This window comes from Diadema antillarum, unplaced genomic scaffold (assembly GCF_040938485.1).
Source record: "Diadema antillarum isolate AM-2024a unplaced genomic scaffold, OU_Dant_1.0 scf00000055, whole genome shotgun sequence".
NCBI classification, from domain to species: Eukaryota; Metazoa; Echinodermata; class Echinoidea; order Diadematoida; family Diadematidae; genus Diadema; species Diadema antillarum.
In genome coordinates, this window is record NW_027270944.1 from 685,510 (window position 1) to 712,499 (window position 26,990).

The 26,990-nt window shown below is 39.5% G+C and overlaps 2 protein-coding genes across 2 annotated transcripts in view; one reads left to right on the forward strand and one right to left on the reverse strand.

The window, feature by feature from the left end:
- Positions 1-5,203: 5,203 nt before the first annotated feature.
- Positions 5,204-12,743, reverse strand: LOC139715770 (proliferating cell nuclear antigen-like). The gene is made up of 6 exons (XM_071627310.1): positions 12,482-12,743; positions 8,774-8,894; positions 7,971-8,136; positions 6,798-6,989; positions 6,281-6,410; positions 5,204-5,513 (listed from the first exon to the last, which is right to left on the reverse strand). The coding sequence occupies exons 1-6, from the start codon at positions 12,579-12,581 to the stop codon at positions 5,440-5,442; spliced, it is 783 nt and encodes a 260-aa protein (XP_071483411.1). The 5' UTR covers positions 12,582-12,743; the 3' UTR covers positions 5,204-5,439.
- Positions 12,744-13,288: 545 nt separating this feature from the next.
- Positions 13,289-26,990, forward strand: part of LOC139715771 (piwi-like protein 1) — a 29,887-nt gene continuing 16,185 nt past the window's right edge. Inside the window, exons 1-8 of the mRNA XM_071627311.1 lie at positions 13,289-13,402; positions 17,378-17,520; positions 19,235-19,373; positions 20,758-21,076; positions 22,714-22,909; positions 23,610-23,728; positions 24,250-24,330; positions 26,400-26,513. Coding sequence (XP_071483412.1) covers positions 17,428-17,520; positions 19,235-19,373; positions 20,758-21,076; positions 22,714-22,909; positions 23,610-23,728; positions 24,250-24,330; positions 26,400-26,513 — 1,061 coding nt within the window. The 5' untranslated portion in view covers positions 13,289-13,402; positions 17,378-17,427. The remainder of the gene's footprint in view (positions 13,403-17,377; positions 17,521-19,234; positions 19,374-20,757; positions 21,077-22,713; positions 22,910-23,609; positions 23,729-24,249; positions 24,331-26,399; positions 26,514-26,990) is intronic.

Genomic DNA, 26,990 nt, shown 5'->3' on the forward strand with positions numbered 1-26,990 from the left:
GATGGATGAAAAGGACTGAATGAATGCCTGAGAGTGAGTGTTGCAAGTTTATTGAAGTTTATTTATGAGTAGATATGTCCAACTTCTAATTCTTACTATCATAAATCTTAAATATTTGACTCATTAAGAAAAAGGACTTTTAATGTTTTTTATTGGTTTTTTTTTTCGGGACACCAAATTTTTCTCTCGGGCCACCAAAAATTTGAAATTTAGGATTTTGGTGGCCCCATCGGGCCACCAAACAAAAAAGTTAGTGTCGAGCCATGGGTAAGTGGTATGCAGAAGCCTGTCTCGTGGCATAATTATGAATTTGATTATTTCTCATAAATGATTTCGTCAAAGCCGTAGGCAGAACACCTGAATTAAGATTATACATTAATGAACCCAAATGCACATTTAAACGTCTTCTAATTTTAAGATTTGATTATCATTAAAAAAAGAGGATTGGTATGAGCACGAAAATTATTTTTATGACTCTTTTTTGAACCACAAACAATTTGCCCAATTGAGTTTTATGAGATTTGCCCCATGCAAGCACACCATAATTAATATTAGGCAAAATTCAAGTTGAGTATAACATGAATAATATGTTTTGAGGTAAAACCAATTTTAACTTACGGATAACACTAGTATTCTTTGATAACAATTTACATAAATAATTGATTTGAATTTTCCAATTCAATTGCTCATCAATATAAAGACCAAGGAATTTAGTTGATGTAACCCTTTCTATTAACACACCATTAAAGGAAATGTCACCAGGCAACATCGTATGATTGTATTACTAAACATCATACTCTCTAAAAAAAAATCGAGTGAAAATATTCACTCTTAAAAGAGTGAATACAAAAAAGAGTGAATTTCGAGTGAAATTGAAGTGAATTTTGAGTGAAAATGCTCATTTTCACTCGTGTTAGAGTGACCTCAGGGATCACTCCAAAATCTTCGAGTGATCCCTGACGTCACTCCCAAATGAGTGAAAATGAACATTTTCACTCAAAGTTCACTCCAATTTCACTCTAACTTCACTCTTTTTTGTATTCACTCTTTTAAGAGTGAATATTTTCACTCGATTTTTTTTAGAGAGTAAAATGAGGGGTTTTTTTAAGTTTAAAGATAATTTGTTGGCGCGAATCCAACACAATTCTAAATTATCTGTCTGCAAAAGAACTTCTGGATTTTTGTGAGAAAAAAATACAGTAGAGTCATCTGCAAACAAAATAAAGGAGAGTACATTAGAAGAATATTGAAAATCATTTTCAATCATGTCCGTCGTGTTGCCAAGTAGCGTACAGATTACGCGAGGACGCAACCTGGAAAAAGTAAAATAACGCCCCATATGATCGGGGCATGAAATAGCTCTCTGCGTCGTGATGTGGGCGGGCGCAAATAGCCCAGAAACGCGTAGTGAAAACTCAGGCAACGTGAGATCGATTTTGATGAGCGAAAACAGTTTTTTTTTCCCCTCTAAACGTCCGCGTCGCGAAAATATAAAGTTCCCTCATGATATCCACGTAAACACGACATCGACAGATCGTGTGCTTTTTCGCTGCGTCTACGACGCGGCCGCACAGATTTGGCAACGAGCGAACGTACACGCGATCAAGGAAGAACGAAAAGGTTGTAGCAAGCACGCATGTATGATCTCCATACCTTTTTACTGCGTTGTCCTCATCGCCAAATACAGCCTGCACAATGCGCTCTTGAGCTGTTCACTGACCTCTTTTAAGTCATGTGACCTATGCTCTGCACTACTAGTACAGTATCTCCTCGATCCTTGTCTCACGAGGCTCTCTTTGAGAATTCCCGGTCGGAAGACGATTAGTCCCGAAGTACTTGTGTACATTCCCGTTCACCAGGAGTGTGCATTGCGTGTGACAAAGCAGTAACACCAAGTATTGCTTCTAGTGTGAGCTATGCAAAGTTTCACATGAGTAAAGTTTTACAGCATTCAACTTGGAGAAAACAAATCCAATATCAGCTCTCCAGAGCAATACCGAAAGAGAAAAATTGTTTAAAAACAAAGACAAAACAACAACAAAACAAAAACAAGGCATCTAAACGATGGAAAGGATACCCAATGCAGATATCCACTGCTTATAGCCAATTTTCTTTTCATGATGCAATCAAAGTAATTTGAATAATTTGGTCGTGTAACCTATGTTTGAGATTCCACTCAATGTGGTTGAAATTGCGACAATTTAAAAGCTTACTATCGAGTTCACCACCGCAAGTCACCATCATTCAAATTGGTTCACCATGGATTTAACCATGTGGGATCCACCCCAAGTTGAAACTGACTTTGAATTGATGGAATGAAATGAAATTACCAAAATGGGGTGCACACAAGGTGTCTTTGTCATTAAACTTGTAACATTTAAATGAAAATCGTGGAAATTGGAAGGTCTGTATTTTTGTTTGTGTGAAAGTGTTACTGTAGGCCTATATATCACAAATGTGTAAATTGGGATTTGGTAATGTAAAATGTAATGTAAAAAAAAATACTCATTGGTTCATGAATATATTCTTGAAAAGTACACAGAACATTTTAGATGGTTTAATCTATTTTTTTTTTTAATCCAGTGAAAATCTTCTGTGCTGCTGGACAACTTCCAGGTGATATTATATCACAACCAATAAATGAACAAATTGGCAGTTTTCTTTTGTTACATACAAATTTCGTTGTGGCCACAGTAAAGTGGTATATAAAGATACATATTTTGTAGATGATAGTTTTGGGATATGATTTTTTTACATCACTGCAACAAGATGTTTTTTCTAACTGTGTTCATTACAACACGAGTGCTTAGTACACCTGTACAATGTACCGGTATCCAATTTTGCTGAAATTTCATGTCGTGTTTGTTTGATTTTACACTATTCTTGAAGGAATGCTTCACTGCTATAATTTGAAACCTGTCTATACGATGAGCAGGGAAACTGCCTATATAATGGGGAGCAGGTAAACTAAAGTGTATTAAGGATTCTTAACTTTGAACTGGACAAAGTGGAGAATACATGTAGGTCCTACATGGAATTTAGAACTACCTGGCTTTATAGGTTGATGAGGCCCAAGACACACACAATGAAGACACACACACACACAAAGACACACACACACTCACACACACGTGCACATGGTTCCAAGGAAAGCTGGAGAAGGGATGGACATCAATTTCACATGGAATATTATCTAACAAATTGGCACAATGAATACACCTACCCATTGTGGATGTGACTGCATGCAGACCGCCCCCACCCCTTATAAAGTAGCATTTCCACTCTTTACACCTGTGCAAGACTTGTGAGGGCTAACGACATCATCACCCAGATTTAATAATTATGCAGTTGTGACTGAAATATATTTTGTACAATTGTACATGACTGCATCATTTTGAAGTTGATAGTTTGTTAAAACTGTTACATTGTTTAATTTATTTCCTAGCTTGTGTATTTAATGAGGCCCAAAATATTGAGCTTGGCTTACTGGAGATCCTCCTGAATGGTACTTTGATTATTTTTTTACCCCTTTTATTACATCTCTGTTTTCTCTCACAATGATTTCCTTACCTCTCATGTGCAAAGTCAGCCATGATTAATGATGAATCAATGTGTATTTTTTGTGAGTGATTTGTTGATTAATTGTACCATGCAGAAACAATAAATGAAATGAAAATGAAAACATACATTTAGGAATGTGCCTTACCTTATTTCAGTGTTTGTCAGTCTTAAATGAAATTTCTGCCAGACCAGTTGATTAGAATCCACTAGACAACTTGCAATGTGTCAAGGACTTTTCTGTACTAGTATTCCTCAGTCTAAGCTGTACTTTGATGTACGTGTACCAGGGTTTGTAAAAAGTTCATCATACATGCATCAACTCTTGAATAACCAAGCTTACTCAGATACACTACACTGTACATGTATCACCTTAAAATATTCTTCCATTAATGGATGCATTAATGTATTCACTCATTTCTCCATTTACATGCATATAAATCCACACGTTCATTGCAGAGTTTTCCTAATAGAACTGACCTTAATCCTCAAGTTTCGACAAGTTGAAAATCTTTATTCATAATATTGATACGCTGTATGAACACTACTGAAGATATTGTTTGTACCATTTTCCACTCACATACACCCAAGTGCACAGATACACCAATACACACACACACACACACACACACACGTAAAGACACCATGCACATTCCTCCGACTAACACCCTTTCACCCACTCACTAGAAAGACCCACCTGTTACATATCATAATCAGCACAAATACACAGCCAAATTACTTTGTACAAATACAATATGTTTAATTGAACTGAATATGTACTTGACAAAATGGCACTAGTGCCATCCAAACTTTGAATGTGCACAAGCAAACTGACGAAAGAATTTGAAGAATCTGAAAGTTTGAAGTAAAGGACGACATAGCTAATGACATTCGGCCAAACAAATCTGATGTCACACAGATTAGTTTTACTCTGCTCCAGATATACAAAATATGGTTGTAAATGTGTATGCATGAAATAAGAATCATGTTGCCAGCAGCTCTCTTGAGGACTTTGATAATGTATTTTGGACAAGAGTAAAAATATTACAAGTTCATTCCACTGTCACAAACAAGAGAATGGACACAAGCTATAGGAAAATATTTACACACATGATACATATTCACAGGACACAAAGAAAGGTACATTGAAGGACGTATTCCTAGCAAACTTTTTTGTGTGTGTTCAGAATCCATCTGTAGTAGTGGCACGCAAACCAATTGTGTAGGGAATGAGAGGAAATTGACATTTTTCAGGCACAAGGGACAAATCACCATCAGGTTGTGTCGCATCTAGCACTGTACACTGTTTTCTTTACTCGAGTCAACATCAATCTAGCCACAGAAAGGCTAAGATTCATGCCGAAGAGTAATCTCATCAAAACCTACTTCACACAGAGAGCATCCATGACAATCCTCATATTTGGTCAAAGTTGTGCAGGACATTGCAGACACAGCTGTTTAATTGAATGATGGCTTCGGGAAATCAGAACTGAAAGAAGCGCATGAAATGAAGAGCCCATGATGAATCATACGAGCCTCATTCCTACCCCCCCCCCCCCAAAAAAAAAAATCACCAACAAAACTTTAGAGCACAGATAGCCAACACAGTGAAGGAAACACACTTGTCACCGCTTCTTACGCCAGAATGGGTAAATTGAATACAAAAAGCCTGGTACTCATAATGCTGTGCGTCCAGTGACGGTGTTTGGTCTGATCCGATTGCCTCTTCCTGCCTAATGATTCCAAACTACACTGATGAATCTGAGTCGTTCATTATTCTGTTGGTGTGCGTGATTGTCAAGTGTCACACAAAACGAGTTCATGGATTGCAAGTCCTCCATTGCAGCAGAGATCACACCGCCCTCGCTTGCTAAAAGCAGCCTAGTCCTCCTCTTCAATCTTTGGTGCCAGGTAGAACTTCATGAAGCCCATGTTGCTGATGTCGTACGAGACAACTGCACAAGAAGGGGGAAAAAAGGAAAGGCCATGAAAATACAAACACACACATTCATCTTCTGGTTGAGCTTGTGCATGATAACCCCTTGCAAATTTATGACTTGCAAAGTTCATTTGAATCATAATGTCATGCATTTTGTACTGTTTTTTTTTTTCTAACAAAGGAGAAGTGTTTATAGGGGGGGGGGGGGGAAGTACAGTCTAATATAATATACTGTGCCTTGCACTTTCAAGTGTGCAGCTCAAATCAGCCTGGAGTAAAAATACATTCTTGCTGTGACTGGTACACAGTCACATAAAGAGCTCCATATTTTATCTAGATATCAAGTGTATGAGTTCTTCACATTGAAATTGAAATCAATCTACTACATTCCTTGTTGGGTTGGGTTTAAAATTTCAGTGCGATCATTGGGTTCTCAAACCATTATACCCTCGTATTTCAATGCTTATGTATGTTCAATCTTTTCAAAGCTCTTATGCATTGGGTTAGGATCACGCAAAACAGAAATGAAATGACGCTAGGGAGAAATTTCAGATGATCAAGTTTATGAGCCTTTCTCTTTGACGATCTAACAGAAGTGCTGAAGCATTTTTTCCCCTTTCCCCTACATTACATTCATATCACAATAATTACCCAGTAGGCCCATATATACTTCAACACACAAATTCATTAGAGTTTCTGAGTAGTGCACTAGTGCAAAGTTCTGTTCCCCCCAAAATGGCATAAGGCACACATTTCCACATTTCCCTGCAGACATAAACTTACCAAGGGGGTTCTCTGGACAAAGCTGAAGCGTCACTGTGTCTGAGAGGGGAGTGGCCTTGGTGAAGTTGTTGAGGTATCGGTTGGCAAACGAGAGACTGCATGGCTGGTCCTTGTCCATCTCAACTGAAATCTAATAATGGGAGAAAAGAAAGGGGGAGAGAAATGAATGGATGCATGTATTGGCCCTTTTAGTCCAAACAACTTGCTCCTAATTAAAGGAGTTGGATGCGATGTTGTGGTGTTGCAAAGCCTACATTGAAAAGCATATAAATAAAGAATCTAATGTTGTTAAGGCAGACTGCATGTCCAATACAGCCTTAGGCACATCATTTCCCCCCCCCCCCAAAAAAAAAAAAGAACGATCATAAGTTTCTCTTGGTCAAAATAAAACATTCAAGCACATGACTTGTAATCCTTCTATAAATACAATTTCTTTCTGTAAACAAAATGGGGTAATTTTGTTTGTTTCTGGCAAGCTGTGCAAACTGTGATGGGTGAAGACTCCCAACCAACGTACCTTGTCGTCATCATCAATGCCACCATTCTCCTTCAGCACAATCTTGGCTGTTCCCACGTCTCCGGACCCGGAGAACTCCACAGAACCCTTCTTGGCTGAAATCACGACGGTGTCGCCAAATTGGCTGAGATCCCTGCAGATCCTCTGGAATTCTTGTGAGGGAAGCTTGATGGTTGCTGTGTACTCTGTGTCCTGGTGAGCAAAGAAAGTTACAGTTCACTTAATCCTTTCTGTACCACAGACTTTGGGCAGTGTACAGTGCTATGGGGGTTTCTGTGCCAATCAGCAGTCATAAGTACTGAAGGGTTAGGAAAAGAATATACTGGCACAGCACAGGTTACTGTATAAGCTGTTATTTTCGCGTACAGATATTTTCAAGAGATGTTGGTTTCACGAATTGACTTCAAGGCTATAGTAAGTGCATGACTAACCTAGCGCATGGCAACATTTTCGGGTGTTGTTAAATTCACAGCCGAACAGTGATTCGCAAAAATCAAACTCTCATGAAAATAACAGCTTATACAGTAACCTCTTAACCCCTACACTCCTACGCCCCAAACATTGCATTTGTTTTTATCTGCCACTTTAATGCAGAAGCACAAGTGGGACATGTACTTTGATGTGGAGTTATTGGGATGCTGGGTGATAGGATAAATCATTCAGTGCACCCCTGTTATAACAAACACAGTTACATGTACAACTACTTGTTATAACACAGTAAAAATTCAGGTTCCCAAATTATCATCTATACATCTTTATGTACTTTACTGTTCAGTTATAATAAAATTTTGATTTAAGGAAAGAAAACTGTTTGTCCTGAGGACTTCGTTACACTAAAAGGGCACTAAATCACTCTACTCTCATATTATAATCTCCTCACAATTTTGCCCTTTCATCTCCATGCAATGTTTGTGTCATTCCCTTTCCATCATTATGAGCATAAACTTGAACAGTAACTGCTCATCTGACAAATGTACCATAATCACTCCAAAAGCAATAAATTGTGAAAGGGTAACTGCATGGTATGAGTCAAATAGTACCACAGTATTGTGCCAAGTCCCTTTGGGGCTCCGCTCTCTTAAGAAAACACAACACAATAGTTCAACACACATTCCCCTACCAATATGTTGAAAAAATAAAAATAAAAACAAATTAAAATAAAATAAAACTTACTGGAATGCCAAGTTGTTCACCATCAAAGTCGATGAGCTTGACAACAAATTCTGATGTCTTCTCATCATTGCTGGACTGGAAGAGGATGTTAATCTCATCTGGTTGGTCTGCAGCTTTTAATGTGATGACATCATCATTGGCAGCACACTTGAGGATTTTTGAGAGTCTATAGCAACAACAAAAGGCAAGCATGGTAATACAATCAGTTGTTTGTACTTCTCATTGTACATTGTAGCTTAAGCGGAACACTTAGCCGATTTCTCTTCTTTACCTTATATGGAAATATCCATTTCTTTGCTTTTTTACAATGTAAAATCTGAGATTTCATGCAAACAAATAAATAAATAAATGAATGAATGAATGAATGAATAAATGAATGAATGAAGGCAATTTTACCCAGTGACATGTTCTACAACAAACTATTTCAGCTGACATCTTGCTAAAATGTATCTATCTGAACGAAGTGTTTGTTGTACTGTACCTACAAGACAATTCATGTCTTTGGTAAATTCTAAACTGTCATGCAAAGATGTATTAAAAACCACATCCAAACAATAGTTCAGTTTCTTTCTTGGTAGGCCTATAATACTCAAAGACATATTTATAGTGCTCATAGAGTGTTGTAGTTATCTCAGAATTGAATTAGTACTCATCATCCATAGACAAGTTATTGCATAACTACTCCTGCGTGCCATCCGAATGTCTTATTATCCCGTTTCTATGCCAGTGTTGAGAACACTCCATTTAGGGTCTGTCGAAGACATCGCCTCAAATGGGAATCAACAGCTTTAAAGAACACTCACGTTTCATGGTTGAGACCAAGTGTGACGTTCCGGTCGCATCTGTATTTGTCAAACAAGGACTCCTTGAGATTGAGCATGATGAGAGCTACATGACTGAAGTCCATACTCTGCATGCTGATACCTGAGGGAGAAACAAATAATCAAGAGTTCAGCACACAGGCAGAAATGCCCTAAATGTCTGACATCCCCAAGCAACAGCTACTTTTGAACCGACAGTATTTTGACTGTAACAATCGACTCTAAGGCCTGAATTCACGAAGGTGGTAGAATTGAAACCATCGTTTTAACCATGCACAAAGACCATAGTTTTTTATGGGCACCAAGTGTTGCATGGCCTATTTCGTTACGAAATCAGTCATTTCGTTGATGAAATAACCATTTCATTAACGAAATTATCATTTGTCATGTTACATGAATGGAGTAGAGTTAACAACTGGATGGCATTCAATGCTCTTTCCCCCCCCCCCACCCACTCAATACAATAAAAACAAACAAACAAACAAACAAAATCACTGCGAACTTGCAACAATTTATATCAGATGGGAGATGGATGAGAAGTGAACAGGGGGCCTCATGAGCATGACTGGGGTGCTCATGAAGAAAGAACCACATGCCCCCTGCTAAGTGAAAATCTTATTCCATTTGGGCTTGTCAGCACTTGAAATTCTTCAAAAATTATAAAAGCTCGCATTAAAATCAACAGTACACGTTCTCACAGCAGCACGCAGTAGTCAATCATTGGATCTGAATGTAGAAACTCCATTGTGATCACAGCGAGTTTTTCTATGGTACAGTACATTCAAAAAGAAACTTTTTTCATCCTTTTCCTAAGTTTGTCAAGTCTTGCGGTATTGGTCGTTTACAAAGCAGTTCATTGAGGTGAGTGTTCTGCGTTGCTTGAGTGTGTGTTTGAATGAAATGAGAATGAAAAATTTGATTTTTCATTGATCTCGGAAAAACGATTATGGTATTTGCCTTATTTGGTCGATTAGAAATTTAAAAAAAGAGAGGGGAGACGGGAGATGAAGACAAAGAGGAGATAACTGACTGGGGTAAGGGATAAAGAGACAGGACAGTGGAAAGGGGGAAAAGAAGATATAGCCCTCAAAAGAAAAAAAAATAAAGAAGGAACTAGATATATCGCTACGGCTACTGATATGCCTCCACCATAATGCATGGTTCTCCTAATAGGTCTATAGTACAATGTCTTGACAATGTGTGATGACAGTTTCACACAATTGGCAAAATATTAAAATGACAGGTTTGCCACAAATGTGCTGAATGTTCACTTTCCTAGAACTAGGTTCAATTGGATGAATGATTAAAATGTCAGAGTGCAGGTATTTGGGGGAACTAATGATTTTTACTTGACTTTTGACCCTTTTATAAGTTTATGTATTGAGTAATTTTCAAGGTATTGAGAAAAAGTATAATTTCAGTATCAAATGGGAAAATAGCATTATCTAAACCTGGCCTTTGACCTTTGACCTCACAGTTCCAAAGAGAATCACTGTTAGGTTGAACATGCATAAATATGTAAGTTTCATGATGATACCTCGAGTTACTTTCGAGATATGGAGGAAAAAGTGCAATTTAGCACTTTCACTTGACCTTTTACCTTTTGACCTTTGACCTTTTGGCAAGAAACTTCCCCCAAAATATATATTGGGTAATACATGCCATACACCAAGTTTAAAAAAAAAACCTTCAGACATATTGCATTTTAAGGAAAGTAGTGATATTTTTAGGAGTTGACCTTGACCTTTGACCCCCCTGACCTTTGACCCATGACCCCCAACTTCCCTAGATAATCACTGCCCATCGGTACAAGCATATATACTAAGTTCAATGAAGATACCTTGAACCATTTGCGAGATATGGAGAAAAACATGAAATTTCACATTTTTTTTCACAAAATAACCTGTGACCTTTGACCTTTGACCCTGTGACCCTAAAATCCACACAAAGTATTATCCCCCAAGGATATACCCTCATACCAAGTTTGATGTAAAACCACCACACGGTTCTTGAGATATCGACAAAAACAAAACGGGACGGACGGACGTACGGACGGACGGACGACCCGAAAACATAATGCCTCCGGCCACTTCGTTGCGGAGGCATAAAAAAGTAAGACTTGTATGATAGGAATAGCCTTAAAATGTTAAGGAAAAGAAAATAGGGAAGAAAGAAGAGACAGATTGGTTCAAACAGAAAGGAGGAAAGGATGAAATAGATTGAAAGTTTAAAAAAAGAGAAAGGGATGTATAGATAGGAAAAAGAATTATATCGTACAAAAAGGAAAGAAAAAATATTTATTGATAGGACTTTGTGAGAAGAAAAAAACAAGTATTGGCTTGTGCTGATGTTGGAGAGGGGAAAAAAAAGTCTAAAATAGGAAGGAAAGAGAATGATATAAATCAAATGTACCTGAAAATGAAAGAAAAACAAGAATGCACACACCACACTTTAATATTCATGTTATTTGAATTTCTTACCAGCACACACACTCAGCATTCACATTCCCATGCACACATTCACACGCAAACACACACAAGACACACACACACACACATGCAATATCACATTAAACAGACCCCAAGGCACAACTGCTCTGCTCTGGAGGCCTGTAATCATGCTGACAATATAGCAAAACTTGCTGCTGGCAAGATACAAGTTGATGGAAAGCGGGGAAAAAATTTATCCTATTCTTAAGCAATGTTAAGTTAAGGATATCATGATCATAGAAAAACTTGCTACGTCTCTACGATCGGTTTGAGATCGCTACAGTCAGATCGAACCATCAACTGCATCACACAGAATGTGTACCATTGACTTTTGAAATAAAATTTATCATTTTGAGGTTCAAAGAGATGACAAGCTCAGACTCAGAGAAACAGGAAAAGGTATTCACATATCGTTTTGAGTTGAAGATTGAATTTTATGACATAAAACTGAAATTCAAGCACCCGGTCCGAAACTGCTCTAGCGCCCAGCATGAAGCTTGCACTGCAGCGGCGAGTCACTTGTTCACTGAATTTGTGCTTTAAAGCTCAGAACAATCTCTCTCGAGCTCTCCTCAATCAAGTACATATTGCAAAGAGCAGAGGTCTAGTTACGTCACAATACAGAACACATATTCATCATCACATTCCAAGAAGAACTCTTTGATCATCAACTCATCTGTTGGCAGTCTAAACGTAAGAAGGAAGCGATCCTTCACATGATTATTATCAGCTCCCACTCTTTGGATTGGAATTTGTTACCCCTTTGAATAGGGAACCTGTCTTCCCTTGATTCTCACAAGGTGCAGAAAACTCACCTGTCCAAGCATTGATGATTGTTGTAGCCGTTAGATACATTTAACAGTTATATGTAATGTCAAGCGCATAGAGAATTAAATCTATCTAATGATAATTAAAAATCATTGTGTGGTTTATCGTCAGTGAGTTTAGTTTGTAGATCTATCATTGAGTATCAATTAAAATTAGACCTAGATTGTAAATTTAATTTTAGAGACTTGTCTAAGAAGTGTGTTGGTCCGACTTCGACTTGACTCGATTTTTAATTAGAACTGCGATGAAACAGATCTCAATACTGGTCCAGTCGTAGTGTTCTTGTAATTTAGTGTAGAATTTCTTAGAAATCTAACGTTACATATTATTACAACAGTTTGCTGCATGTGGCACTGCACTGCGCTTAATTTACCTGATGATGAACATTCCCAGTTTCCATCCTTCACCATTTCCTTGATGGCTTCCAGAGCCTTCTTCAGAATTGTTCCTTGGAGTAGCCTTGCTTCGAACATCTTGATATTGTGCAGAAACCAAAGTGGTGGTGTGAAAGATGAATAAAATTCAGGACTGCTCGACACTTCTGATCACATTAAACTTCAGAATTCTTCTCGTGGTTTGGAGAACGATATGACACGAACCTCCTCTCTTCACAGTCTGTAGGATAATGACGATTTGACAATGTTTCGCGCGGCGCCAGAATATTCAAGTGGCGGGAGAAAATTTGATTGGACAAATTCTTTTGACCGGATATTAGAAACGACCCATGACCCTTTAAATTTATTCATATTATTCGCCGCAGCCCAAGAGAAGTGGTGATATTCCGAGTTACCCAATGAAACTCAACGCAGGCGTTGAATTGTAGAAGCAGCGAATTATGACGTTATGCAGTGGCCGAAACGGCCGTTCGTACAGGTTCGGACGTGTTCGGTGATTGCGTTATCGATACCTTGCTACAGAACAACAGATGTATAGGACCCGCGGGGTGTACGCATACGTTATACGCGTGTATGATGTAGGCGTCGCAGATCGCACGCATACGACACAGGCTTTACAGTACAGTACAGAGAAGTTTGTACAGCGCGCGGTTGTAAGCGCGAGAGTTCATGCATGCAATTCGCAGTGACACAACCGATAACCAGCAACCATAATTAGTAGTCCAACGCGCAGTGCATATGCACGCTGTGCATGTACACAGTAAACATTCAACATGCAGACTTGACTGAGAGCTGTATTCACATGTCCATTACCGTCGTACACAAGCATCCTGCGTTTTGATGTTTCCAAAAAGCGACAGAGTCGAACGTTTCTAATTCTGTGGCCGTCAAAGTGCATGGTATGATCGTTGTTTATTTTTCATTCTCAGCAATGCTCAGTGACACTTGAATTGGTTAAATTTACAGGTAGATCTAGGCGTGAGTAGGCCTCCGAATACCATATGAATACGTTAGGTGAATACACAACCGTGTCGCTGTGGCCTGTGCACTGTGCACAAGTGTCGCGATGCCATGATGGTGCACGGCCGCCGGGATCGGGGTCGGGCTACAACATAGCATGATAGTGCCATGGGGTATGGCTGCATCAGATCAGAAGAGTCAGACATTGACAGCAGTATCCACACACCACTACCTTCTTCTATCTTTTAATCTGGGATATTTTGATCTTTCAAATAAAGTACTCCGCTAAGTGTAAAGCGTGTTCCAGAGTGTTTTTAAACTATTTGCTGTTAAAATTGTCAGTTTTACACTTGGTCACTGCATTTTGATTCGCTGCTCCAATTCAAGGTACACAAATTCATTGTTGCCATCACATTGTCATTGAAAGAGAGAGCGAATTGCAGTAGGGGCAAGTAGTGTTAGATGTGAGAGCGCTAGTCCCGATTATTGATGCTCTCTTTTGTCAAAGCACACGGGTAACACCTGTAGAGCAGGTAGTTGAATGCATAACTTCTCGACGGTGCCGCGCATGACAGGAGAGCAGTGCCCAACTGTTAGTTGTCTCTCCTTGCCTTCTCTAGCACCTCCCTGAACTTACAAGGTGAATTTTAAGCTAACGGAGGCAGTGCCAGTGTCAGTGTGGTGGCCTGGGCTGGGGCGATCGTAATGTAGGTAGATTAGTACTAATATTAGTACTGGATGGGGAACAAGATGCTATTGCTAGTGCGGTAAGGATGGAGATGTCATTTGCAGTGAATACCTGGGTACAATGTAACCTACCGTGACTAGATCTAGAATTCTAGACTAGTTTTTCTACTACTAGTTATCGGTCAGTAGTATCAGTAAACTTGGCGCTAGTGTACTTTCGCACCTGTTTGTCAAACGACCTCCAAACATGCACAAACTCACCCTGGTTTCTAATAGTCTGTAACCTAAAATACTTCACCCGAGTCTCCAAAGTCGAATAGAAGTACGTTGAGTTTTCACACTTTTAGTGTTTACAAGTGTCGGAAAATCGTTGGAAAATCTTGATCGCTGGAATTGCTAATCTGACTGTACACAAGCACAGAAATTACAAATTGGTCTGAATGTAGCGACACAGCGACTTTTTCTATGGTGTCGTTGAAAAGCTAAAATTTATTTTGTCCTTGTCCTTGGTTAGGCCAAGTCTTCCATTAGGCATTAGCGGTTGTAACTTCATGGCAGCTGTTGAGCGCATGCGCGAGTGTATGCTGCCACCTATATCTTTCTCTTTCTTTTCTTCTGTTATTTTAAGGTAGAATCTATTCCCAAATTCCCCCTTCCTTCCTAGCAATTATTTCTTGGTGATTTTCCTCTTGTCTATCTTTCTTAATTTCCTATTTAACTGTATAGATCTACTTTTTGCCTGTTTTTGGTTTCCTTCATAGGTTGTTTTCCCTCCAACTACAATTTCTTTATAGCAATTGCTTTCCTCTCTTCTATTCAAACATATCCATCTCTCCCTTGCTTCCCTTGCTTTCCTTTATGATGCAAGTTTCTCTTCTTTCTTTCCTTCCATCATTTGTTAGTGAACTCTATTTTATAAACCTCTTGTTTCCTTTTTTGTGGGTTTAACTTTTTGATACAGTGTATCTTTTCATTTATTTCCTTTCCCGCTTTTCCTAGCCTTTCCCTTTGTATTCTTCACCCTTGTCTTATCACCGCATTTTCCAATCTTTTTTTCATTCACACCAATTGCATACACCCACCCACACACACACACACTTTTTTATTTTTGTCAATCTTCTATTTTTCTTTCTTTTTCATATAAACAATAGTATACAAATTATTTCATTGCAAAATAATACACATTTCATTTGTAATAGCATAAAATTCTACATTGTCAATATCGAATACAAAATTCTTAATTTACCCTGATTTAATATCAAGGTAAATTAAGGTAAATCAAGAATTTTATGTAACAAAATACACACACACACACACACACACACATACACACACACAAACACACACACACACACACACACAAACACACACACACACACACACAATATGACCAACCACAATCCTAAATCGCTATACCGCGACTCGAAGCCCAGAGAAAGGTGGAAAAAGTATTATCTTTTTAAAGACACCATAGAAGAACTTGCCCTGGTCACTGTAAGATAGCTACATTCAGATCAATCGCGGCGCTTGCTGCTGCTGCTGTGCTGCCGCTGCGCCGTGAACGTGTTTCGTGCTGCGCTGTCTGCTCCTGTTTGGCTGTGCAATGCAGTTATCGCAGAGCGAGGTAGCTGCGATTGAGATTATTCCGAGAAGTAGAAAAGTGTCAAAATGGTGAAAATGCCATTTCTACTGGACTTGAATCTCACTCAGATGCAAGTATTTGGGTTACTGAATAACTAGGGTGAGTCTGTGCATGTTTGGAGGTCATTTGACAAACAGGTGCGAAAGTACACTAGCGCCGTAAACTTTAATAGGGTAAGGGTAATTACCAGTATTCGGTCAGCTACTGGTATTCGATATTCGGTCACTTATCACTTGTCACCAGCCAGTAAATGAGTAAATTCAACTGTCACAACACACGCAAATCACATCAATTCACATAGACGCTTTCTACGTGCACACGCACATTCATTCACAACAGGAAACTCCCTTCTTAGCCCCCTCCAAAAATCCATCCAAAATCCCAAATTTTACCATCAAAAGTGCAAAATCGGCGCTAATTTACTTTCCAAAAGCGCACGTGCGGATTGAGCCCAGTTTTAAGAGTACGGGTCGCGGAAAAAGCGCTAAAAATCGAGAAATACGCCATTCTCTCGCGGGATTTTTTGCTTATCACAAGCTTTAAGTGTGATGGTATCCTCAAAAACACAGAAGAAAAACAAAATTTCCGTACGTGCCGATACAGTGTCTCAATGTACAAGGGTTGAATGCAAGTGCCGATTCCCCAGTATTCGGTCACCAACGGGCGCCGAAACGTAGGCGATGCAATTTTGCGCCAACAAGGTAGCGCGCGGCACGTTTTTCAGCTGCCTTGAACACGCATTGACTTTGAAAGCGCATATCGCGTGACCGAATACTGGTTGCGGTGACCGTATTCTGGGGAATTTTCAAGGTGATATATTTTGGGATTTTGTGAAATTCTGTGTGATATTCAACAAAATGAAAATCGAGATTAAAGAAATTTGATATATTTCACATACATTGCTGTAGATATGATGTATGTATTATTTTAGTTTGAAAAATATTGCAAAAAAGCTTAAGTGACCAAATACTGGGGGTGTTACCCTACAGTAGATGTACTATGTACTGATATCACGTCACTTACCCCAGCCCGGGACGCTCCTTCACACACAGTTATCACTTTAGCTTCAGTGATCATGTCATTCATGCCGTGCCTTGGTACATGGTACTTGGTTGGGATCCTCCTGAATACTCCCACTGAAGTTTTAACTGGAGGTGCTGGAGGGTGGATGTTTAAACAATTATTCCATTAAGTAACATCTCTTTAAATTGAACTGAATCAGTTTGTGTGATTACAGAAGAAGGAAGTTCATTCCATACTTTAATTGTGCGGGGAAAGAATGAGTTCCTGTAGACCTCCAGTCTGGAGGATGGTACTTCGAACTGGTGAAAATGTCTGCATCTGCTTCTAATGAGCTTGGGTTTAGTGTTCGATGAATAATCAATATCGAATCTATTATTTAACATTTTGTGAAAGCAAGTCAGACAATGTGCTTCTGTGTTTTGGATCACATGTGACACATGGGTCATCCCACACAAATTTTCAAAGAAATCGGCCCAAACTTCCCATGCAGAATTTTGATCCAAGTGGTGTACATGATTGTATGCTAAACAAATCCTTGAATGCTCGATTGGTTGGGTTGCAGGTACGGGTATGCGCAAATGCCAGCTACGTGAGATTCTGTGAAGACCACACATGTCGGGCTTTGGACGCGGTGGTAGAGGAGCTGCCCTCCTCAAGCTCCTAGAAGACCCTCCAAGAAGACCGGGAGAACAGAATGGAAAGCAGGTGAGCCATCTCTTTTATGAGTCCTGCTGTCAGAGTACCAACTTGCTGTTTTGCTGAACTGAATAATAAGACTGTAAAGCTGTTCTGAAGTTTTGGACTTCTTGTTTGCAGTTGATATCAGTCGATGTTGAACATTCTTAAGAATTATTCATTTTCCCCCTTCTTTTTTTTGGGGGGGGGGGTGGGAGTTGTGGGACATAGTGGGTTTACAATGTACCATTGTACATGCCTTGTCTCTTGTTCACCATTTCACTTACAATGTAGCTTGTGCTCATGTTTGGAAGCCACAGATTATGGAAGGATGAACATTGTAGACTGATAATCCTGGCTGTACTTGCAAGAAAGATAATGTATACATTAACAACAAAGTCTGTAGATGGGTTACAAAAGGTGACATTATCATTACCATGGTAAATGTGTCTGTTGTCAAGATAATGTGGCACAATTGTATCGTTTGTGCTATTAACTTGTACATGTACAATAGTGATTGAAGCCACGATCAAGAATTACAGTGACTGAAAGAGAAATATAAGCACTATCCTGTTTGTTGTTGTTATTTTAAAGGAAGAAAGAAGAGATAAAGAAAAATGGGGTCCTATACAAATAATTTATCCCAGACAACACGAACATATACCAAAACATTGAAAGGAAAATTTTTGTTTGAAAGGAAATTTTTTATTGATTTCATGCCTTTCCATCACAGGAGGCTATATATACTGTATATGCCGAATATTTCGTGAGGTTTTTATTTTCGCGAATTTCACGAGTCACATGTGAAATTAAAGACACAAAAATATTGACTCTGATCCCGATGTGAATGTGACGTACGCGTGTACACTTCTCCGCTCAGTACAGGACTCCACGATCGCGAATTTAACCACTCGCAAAATCGCCGGGAATTCCTGATTCGCGAAAATTTAGACTTGCGAAATATATGGCGTATACAGTATTCAAGGGCTGTCATTTTTTAGAAATGCTAACATGTGCGAAAATAAAAACATAGCAAAATATGCCGTGTGCACAGTAGTTATTGCAGAGAGCAACACAGTGAATTTTGAAAAATGAAAAGCTGCAAATACCAGTGTAAAGCTGGTGTTTGAGTTTCTACTTTATACAATTCTTGCACAAAAAGAAAAGCACATTAGGAAATGGTGTTAATTTGCCAATGTGCATGACACTCACTTGTACTTTTCATGCAAAGTGGAAATTAACTGCAGCTAACAGTTTGGGCCCCAGACATAAAAGCAATATAAATGGACCTAATGACCCATTTTCAAAATGGCTCTTGAAACAAAAAGAGAGTTAAAGCAGGGCTCCACACTAAGTTTTATTTTTGGTGGCCCAAAGGCAAACATCCGACCTTTTTTGGTGGCCCGATCAGGCCACCAAATTCTACATTCTGAAATTTTGGTGGCCCGTCATGTGTTTTTTGGAGATTTTATGATAGAAATATTGTATCTGGTAATTCCAATTTGCAACACTTTTCAACCGCAATAGGACTGTCATTTTTAATAGTGACAGAATGATCTTTTAATGTGGCAGTGAGATGTACCGTATTGTGAAAAGTTTTTGTTTGCTAATTTTCTTTCTTTTATTTTTTTCTCAGAAAACATGAATGCAAATAAAACAATGAAATGACATTTTCATAGAGTCATCTTTGTAGTGTCTCTTTTTCCTCACTCCTTGCATTCGTTTTTGATCCAATTTGTGGCAGAATGATGGCAAAACGGCGCAGCGGCCCACAGCTTCAGGTTCAGAGCCAGCTGCCATGCCCAAGCCAGCCTTTGGCAGGGGTCTCCAGTTCACCCCCCAACAGGAGAAAATGAAGCAAGAAGGGGCACAGCCAGTGCCAGGTAGGGGCAAGAAAGCTTGACGTTCGTTTAGATCTTATCCAAAATTATATCACATACTATTGTACATATACACTCAGGCCTCTTGTACAAGTAATTTCCCTTCTCTTCTGGTTTTTGTGTAGAGGAAAAGCAATGTAGAATGCAACCAGTGCATTAGATTAAAGGCTACTCAGCTGCATGTCTTTTGCATAAAGTGTGTTATTCATTTATTGGTGATGAAAATTGTTGTAGATTCATGTAATATGGTAGGTTTAGAATCAAAATTGTCTCTGTCCCTTTGGTATTGGCAATAGATTGAATTGTGTTCTGAGTCTCTGGCTGTAAGGCAAAAATCCAGGCAACTACATTTGTTTCCTTTCCACGCCTACCTTGTGTAAGCCTAGTCGTGGGAATGCAAGTTTGATAGTACACTTGTATATTAATGTTCACATCAAGCCCAACGAGCGTTGGTGTACCTTCCTGCACCCATCTTTGCTCATTTCCAGCCAGAATGTCAAGAGTCAATTTGGTATTGCGCAACGCCATGTGCCCATGTGTGTGGCATTGCAAAATTTCCTTTTCCTGCATGGAATTCCTAGCTGTGTGCATGTGAATAGTTTTTAACCTACTGAAAAAGGACTGGATGTACAAATATTCCTTCTGTCTGTATGCCTCAACTACACTGGCTTGGCAGAGGCTTGTTTAAAGCATTTTTGGTGTCTATGTTCATGTCTGTCCATGCTTGTTTTGTTTTGTTTTGTTTTTGTCTTTAATCAGGCATTATTATTTACTTTCCTTCTTTTTTTTCTTATTTTTTCTACTACCAGTTACAATCATTACTGAGAAGAGCTTTTGTTATTGCAATTGATTACACTGTATGATTATGCAAAAAAGAACTGAATGCAAAGTTAGATGAACTTGAGTGATACAATGTGCATATTACCAATGATAGAATCTGAATTGTAAATTGCCCAAATTTGAGATGTTTGATACGATGTTATCATTTTTGGCTAAATTATTATGTGAACAATATACAAACATATTTCCAGGGTGATGGGGGGGGGGGGGATAAAAAAAGGTGAAATCACAAGGTTACACTGTAATGACACTGCATGTTTAAGTATGTGATGAAAGAGTGCAACCAAGCAAATAGAAATACCAGGTAGGAGGTCCTTTGGGTTCAAAAGTAAGATGAGACCGTGGAATATTTAAGTTTTACATGTTTCACAAAATAGGGATATTAGTCATGTATGCAGGTATGTTGAAGCGATTGTGTCGTTGTCTCAAGGCCATTGATATTCACTTAAAAGTAATTCCTTTATTCAGGATTCATGTGAAGTGAGTGTTAGCTACTGATGAGTGTATTCCATGTTAAAATGTAGTCCCACCTGTATCTTTTCCCAAGGTGCCAAACCGCTGGCCCAGCCCCAGCCAATGTCCGCTGCTATGCCATTCGGTCGGGGCATGGCAATGGGAAGGGGTTTTGCCGCCCCACAGCCGGCGAAGGACAGCAGGCAGCCGTCACCCACTCAGAAGTCCCCCTCCCCTCCCCACCGGGCATCTCCTTCTCCCACTGAGCTGTCATCGATGGCTTCGTCAGCACGCCAGTCGCCCATGCCCCAGATGGGACCGGGCGGTGATCAGAGGCATTCGTCGCCGATAGAGGAGCAGATGAGCCAGCTCTCTCTTGAGAAGAAGCAGATACATGGCAGTGCTGGGCAGGAGTAAGTGTTTTATTAGATGGGTTGATGCTGGATTGGGTAATGAAAGAATTGTATCTACAAGCAGCTTCCCACGGAGGAAGCACAGCCCTAGGTTAGGATAGCATTCGTAATGCTCATGTTTTTGTCCATCAGTGCTAGCCCAGTTTTCTATAGGTGATCCATCCACATCAACAGATTACCAGTAGACAACATTGCACACTGGCACTGGTCCGGTGCTCCATACCAGTAAAAATCACTGTCAGACCAGTAACTTTTCAGGGTGAAAGAATTGTATTTACAAGCGGCTTCCCATGGGTGAAGCACAGTCCTGGGTTAGGATAACATTTGTAGCAGGTTTTGTCTGTCTGTGCTAGCCCAGTCTTTTGTAGATAATCTATTCACAGCAACAGAATGCCAGTAGGCAACGCTGCACACTGGCACTGGTCCGACGGTCCATACCAGTAAAAATCATTGTGGGACCAGTAACTTTTCAGGAATGGAAAATTGGATACCTGCTGGTCCGACAGGGACAGGTCAGACCAGTGGAAAAAAAATAATGGGTTATTGTGCAGCCCTGCATTATGTATCTGTGTAAGAAACCTCTTGTGGATATTTATTTCACTCTGTGAACCCTAGCTGTATCAACTGTTCAGCTCTGGTGTTCCTGTTGTATGCTCGAGCAACATCGGATGCCCAGTTGGAATACTGCAGATATGTATTGTTGACATAGAAATAGCAGAAGAGAGAGAGTGGGAAACAGGGAAGACAGTCTGTCAGACAGACAAAATGAAAAACTTCAAGCCAGCATGAAATATTTCATCAACATGCCTGCAAAGTGGCTTTGTCATTGAGGAATGTGAATGCATTGTGTAACTGGGTTACAATACATTTCCAACCCAACTGACAACAGTATCACCACATTGCAGTTTTCAAATCCTCTCTTGATAACTTCCTACCTTCCGATTAACATGAGAAAAAAAAAATGAGTGAATTCAGTTGAGGATACTGCCAATAGGTAAAGCACCATGGAAGAACCCTATCACAGATGCACTGTGGGATAGCTCGGGAGCATTTTTGCCTCCAGTTGTCTAACTCACCTCTCGTCCACATATGATGCAATGCAATTAATATGTGCATTTCGTTCATTTCTACTCTTTTCCTTGCTGTAAGTTCGGCATAAAATAAATTTAATAAGTTTTTTATTTGACTAATTTGAAGGCCATTAAAGTCATGGGCCGTCACCGCAATGCTACAATGAGCTGGTCTCACAATGACAAGCAAAGCAATCTTCTAAAATAACCCCTGGATGAAAAATGTGAATTGGGCTGGTTGGCAAGCTACTTCTGTGCACAGTGCCCTTTCTCTGACCCATCCTGATCACATATACCAATACTGCTTGGACTGGTCTTATGAGCGAAATGCAGCCCAGACCGAATCTATCTTGCTGCAGAACAATCCCACAATGCATCTGAAACTGGGCTGGCCAGGAGGCCTTTGCGTATGAGCGGTATCATGATTCATCTTAACTTATCAAATTCAATTAAGAACACAATTATGTCCCATCACCTTCCTCTGTGAATTGTCCCCAAAAAGCAACCATTTCCCCCTCCCCGCCTCGCACAAAAATCAAAGGAGTGTTTGTCTGTCCGACTCTACAGGGTCCCAGCAGCGAGCAACTACATCCGCATCAAGTGCAAAAACCAGGCGGTCTGGCAGTATTCCGTGTCCTACGACCCAGATATGGAGAGTAAAAAAATGCGGTTACGAATGCTGTACGAGCACTCTGATGTGATCGGGAGAGTGCGAGCTTTTGATGGTGCTGTCTTGTTCTTGCCAAAGAAATTACCCCAGAAAGTAAGTGTTTGGATACCATTTCTATTTTCCATGCTAACTGGCTACAAATACAAGTGTATCTGTGCTGTACCAATACATGTCTTGACTTTTGTCTCTTCATTTCTTTGCTTCTTTTCTTCTTTCCTTCATTTTTATCCTTCTATCTAGTCAATAATAATACTGAGCAGGTGTTGGTATTAAAGGAGACCTCCACTTCATTTTCAGGTTTTTTTCTTCAGTCAAATGAATGAGGTCAAATTTCAATTGAAATTGCACAGAAGTAAAATTGCACATATTTGTGTTGAGCAGTGATATAACTCACAATATCATATGTAAATTAGATGGATGCTGATGTCATTGCACTCCTTTAAAATGCATAAGAATATAATATCTTACTTGTCAATTACTTTACTAAATTTCTGAACTCTTTTATAAGGCAATGTCATCACTGCTAAATCATATCAATTGCTGATGCAAAGGATGCAATTTCTTTTTTCTTGAAATTCACCTTGAGAAAAGAAGTCTTGGGAGATTTGGATGTGGGGTAATCAGAGAGCAATCATATTACAATATCAAATTTGCACATTTGATTATGACCAATGTCACTTTTGCAAAGCATGAGAGACTCTAAAATTTCATGACGTTCTCTTACATGTATGATATTAAATTAAGTTTGTGTCCGTCTATTGCTGTGATCTCTTTGCCGACTCTCCCGCTGCAGGTAACTCTTTTTCAGACGGTCCGTCAGACAGACAATACTCCAGTCACCGTCAAAGTGGACCTGGTCAAAGAAGTCAACCCTGAGGATTGCCACCAGCTGTACAACATTGTATTCAGAAAGTGAGTCATTCTTTTGCGCAGGTTCTGCAAGATGGAATGGGGTAGGGTAGGGTAGGGGGATGGAGGAATAGTCAGGTGTGTTAAAGAAGAAGCAGCATAGTTTGTAGACCGTTTGTTTCGTCCTTCAAGCCAAACGTAGCAGTGATGTAGGCCACTCCTGATGAAATGAGTCCATTTGCTAAAAAAGTCACGCATGCTTTATGTTTACACCCGTACAAAATATTATTCATGATTATTTGATGTTCTGTATTCCTGTACATTCTGTCGTGCTGTTCAGTGGCAGGAAGGCATGAAGCTACAAACCAGACTAAACAGATCTATGTGCATTATATCATCAATGACAGCACAAGGTTAATGAGCGGCACAGCAGCTCAGTAGTTTCATCTCTTGTGACAGCTAGTAGTGAGCTAAGTCTATGCAAGCTTATATTGCTCTAAGAGTTGATCTTGTAAAACAAATTCGTCCATATCTGAAAGCCTTGATTCTCACTATGTATTACAAAATGTGCATGGATTTTTCAGAGTGATGAAGATACTGGAGATGAAGCAAGTGGGAAGGCATTACTACGATCCCACCAACCCGTCCGTTGTGCCCCAACACAAGTGAGTCATCAAGAAATTGATCCATACACTAAGGAATGATTGATATGAACAGTCACAGGGATGAATTTGTATTCATCTTCATCATTATTGTTTCCTTCAATTACAGCATAGATCTTTACTTCATGGCATTTATGCAACTCAAGATGAAAAAGGAAGAAGAAATGAAAAAAAAACTGGATAAAACAAGCAAACTCATGTTTTTATGCCTCCGCCACGAAGTGGTGCCGGAGGCATTATGTTTTCGGGTTGTCCGTCCGTCCGTCCGTCCGTCCGTCCTTCCGTCCGTCCTTCCGTCCGTCCTTCCGTCCGTCCTTCCGTCCGTCCGTAATGAATTTTGTGGACAGGGTAACTATCAAAACCTTTTGAGGTATCCTAATGAAACTTGGCATGTATGTGTATCAGGGGGTGAAGTTGTGCCTATCAACTTTTGAGTGCACATGCTCAAGGTCAAAGGTCAAAAGGTCAAGGTCAAATGCGTAAAATTTTACTATTTCCTCCATATCTATGCAATACCTGAAGATATTTTCTTGAAACTTAGTGTATACATGTATTACCCAATTAAGATTCTCTGGTGAAAGTTTGGGGTCATGAGGTCAAAAGGTCAAAGGTCAAAAGGTCAAGTAAAATGTTAAAATTTTACTTTTTTCTCTGTATCTTGGAAATTGTTCAAGGTATCTTTATGGAACAAAGTATGTATGCATGTACTGACTGGCAGTGGTTATCTAGGGAATTTGGGGTTCATGTGGTCAAAGGTCAGGGGTCAAAGGTCAAGGGCAATACTTCAAAATTTTACTATTTTCCTTATATTTATGCAATGCCAGCTGGATTATTTTTTTTAAACTTGATGTATGCATGTATAACCCACTAGAGATTCTCTGGTTTTTTGTTTTTTGTTTGCCAAGAAGGTCAAAGGTCAAAAGGTCAAAGATCAAGTGAAAGTGCTGAACTTCTTTCTCCATATCTCGGAAGTGGCTCAAGTTATCTTTAAACTTAGTACATACTTATGTATGTTCTGCCTGACATTGATTCTCTTATGAATCAAAGGCCAGATGAAAATGATAACAATTTACTGTTCAATACAGAAATTGCACTTTTTCTTTATACCTTGACAATTACTCAAGTGCGTAAACTTATGAAAGGGTCAAAGTCGAAGTTAAAGTTCTTAAATCCCCAAATACATGCTCTCCTATTCATCCAATTAAACATAGGTCAAGGAAGGTGAACATTTGATACATTTGTGACAAACATGTCATTTTAATATTTTGCCAATTTTGTGAAAATGTAATCACACATTGTCCACATGTACTATAGACCTATTAGGAGAATCATGCATTATGGCGGAGGCATACCAGTCGCCATAGCGACATTTCTAGTCTTTTTTGATCTTCTGTCATGAAGCTAGATGATAATATTAGCTAGAAGAAAAAACAAAGCAAAAGCAAAATCAAAACAGTTACAGTGTGTAACCTGTGCTTCCCATAGATTATACCAGTTATTTGCTGGCAACCTAGCATTGATTTCTATCCTTGTTGATGCATATATTTCGTATTTTCTTGATGTGTGAAGCTATTGCTATGGTTGCGTTGACTTCATGTTTGTGCAAACCCATGGTTTTGATATACCGAACTCCAAAAATGATCAATAATATCATGCAAGTTTAAAGTCTTAAGTGATATTCCAGTATCAGGAATTTCAGAGCGTAATACATGCAACAACACCAACAACAAACAACAACAAAATTGTGGTAGGGATAGTATCAATCTAACATAGGTGACAAAAAGTACTGTACAATACTTAGACGACTTTAAATGTGGAAACTTTGGCAACAATGATTTAATTCTTCATGCTTGCTCAATTTCAGTGAATGTACAGTTTTGCAGGCCATTGATCATCTCATCTTTGTACATGTGTAAATGTCCCCAGAATTTATGTTGTTCATGTTGTTATTTCTCTGCTTGTTCAGTAGTATGCAAATTTGCAAACCTTTCCACACAGTAGAAATTTTCTATGTTTGCAGTGTTTGAATGTACCTGGTGTGCACTCTATCTGCCTTCCCATTCTCCCCTCAGGCTTGAAATCTGGCCGGGTTACATCACAGCCATCAGCCGGTACGAAGGAGGCCTGATGCTGCACACAGACGTGTCACACAAGGTGCTATGCAACGAGTCTGTGCTGGACAGCATGTGAGTGTGTGTAGAGGGCCATTACCCTTTTCCACTCCAGTCCCCTTAATCTGTGAGGCAACTTGCCTTTCATCCTCTTTCTTCTCACGCGATTCGTCTCGATCATTCCCGGTATGTTCTGTTTTGTTCCCCAATCTCTTGACCTGTCCTTTTAAAAGCAAACGATCTTTTGACCACCTGGTGAAAAGGGAAAAAAATGGCTACATTACATCTGACATTGAGGCATTTTTGGTGGTGTGTGGTATTACAGACTGTGCACAGCGCAAACAAGGAGACCCAGGGTTCAAGCCCCAGCTACAGCATGTGTGTCATTGAGCAAGACACATAATGCTTGACGTTTCCGCAGGAGCGCGTATGGGTCAGTGGTGGGGGGGGGGGGGGGTAGAGCTGAGCTTTTGTGTAGGTGAATTCAGCAAGTGTCTGTGTGCCTTGAAGTGGAAGCGGGCTACCCAAGGAGTGCAGTCGTCATTGTCAGTG

Bases quoted from the DNA above. Each gene is read 5' to 3' on its own strand.
- LOC139715770 (XM_071627310.1), bottom strand. From the start codon at position 12,581: ATGTTCGAAGCAAGGCTACTCCAAGGAACAATTCTGAAGAAGGCTCTG. The intron at 6,990-7,970 runs GTAAGTTTTATT...TTTGCTCACCAG, and splicing joins GTGAACAACTTGGCATTCCA to GACACAGAGTACACAGCAAC. The intron at 5,514-6,280 runs GTAAGTTTATGT...CTTCTTGTGCAG, and splicing joins TTGTCCAGAGAACCCCCTTG to TTGTCTCGTACGACATCAGC.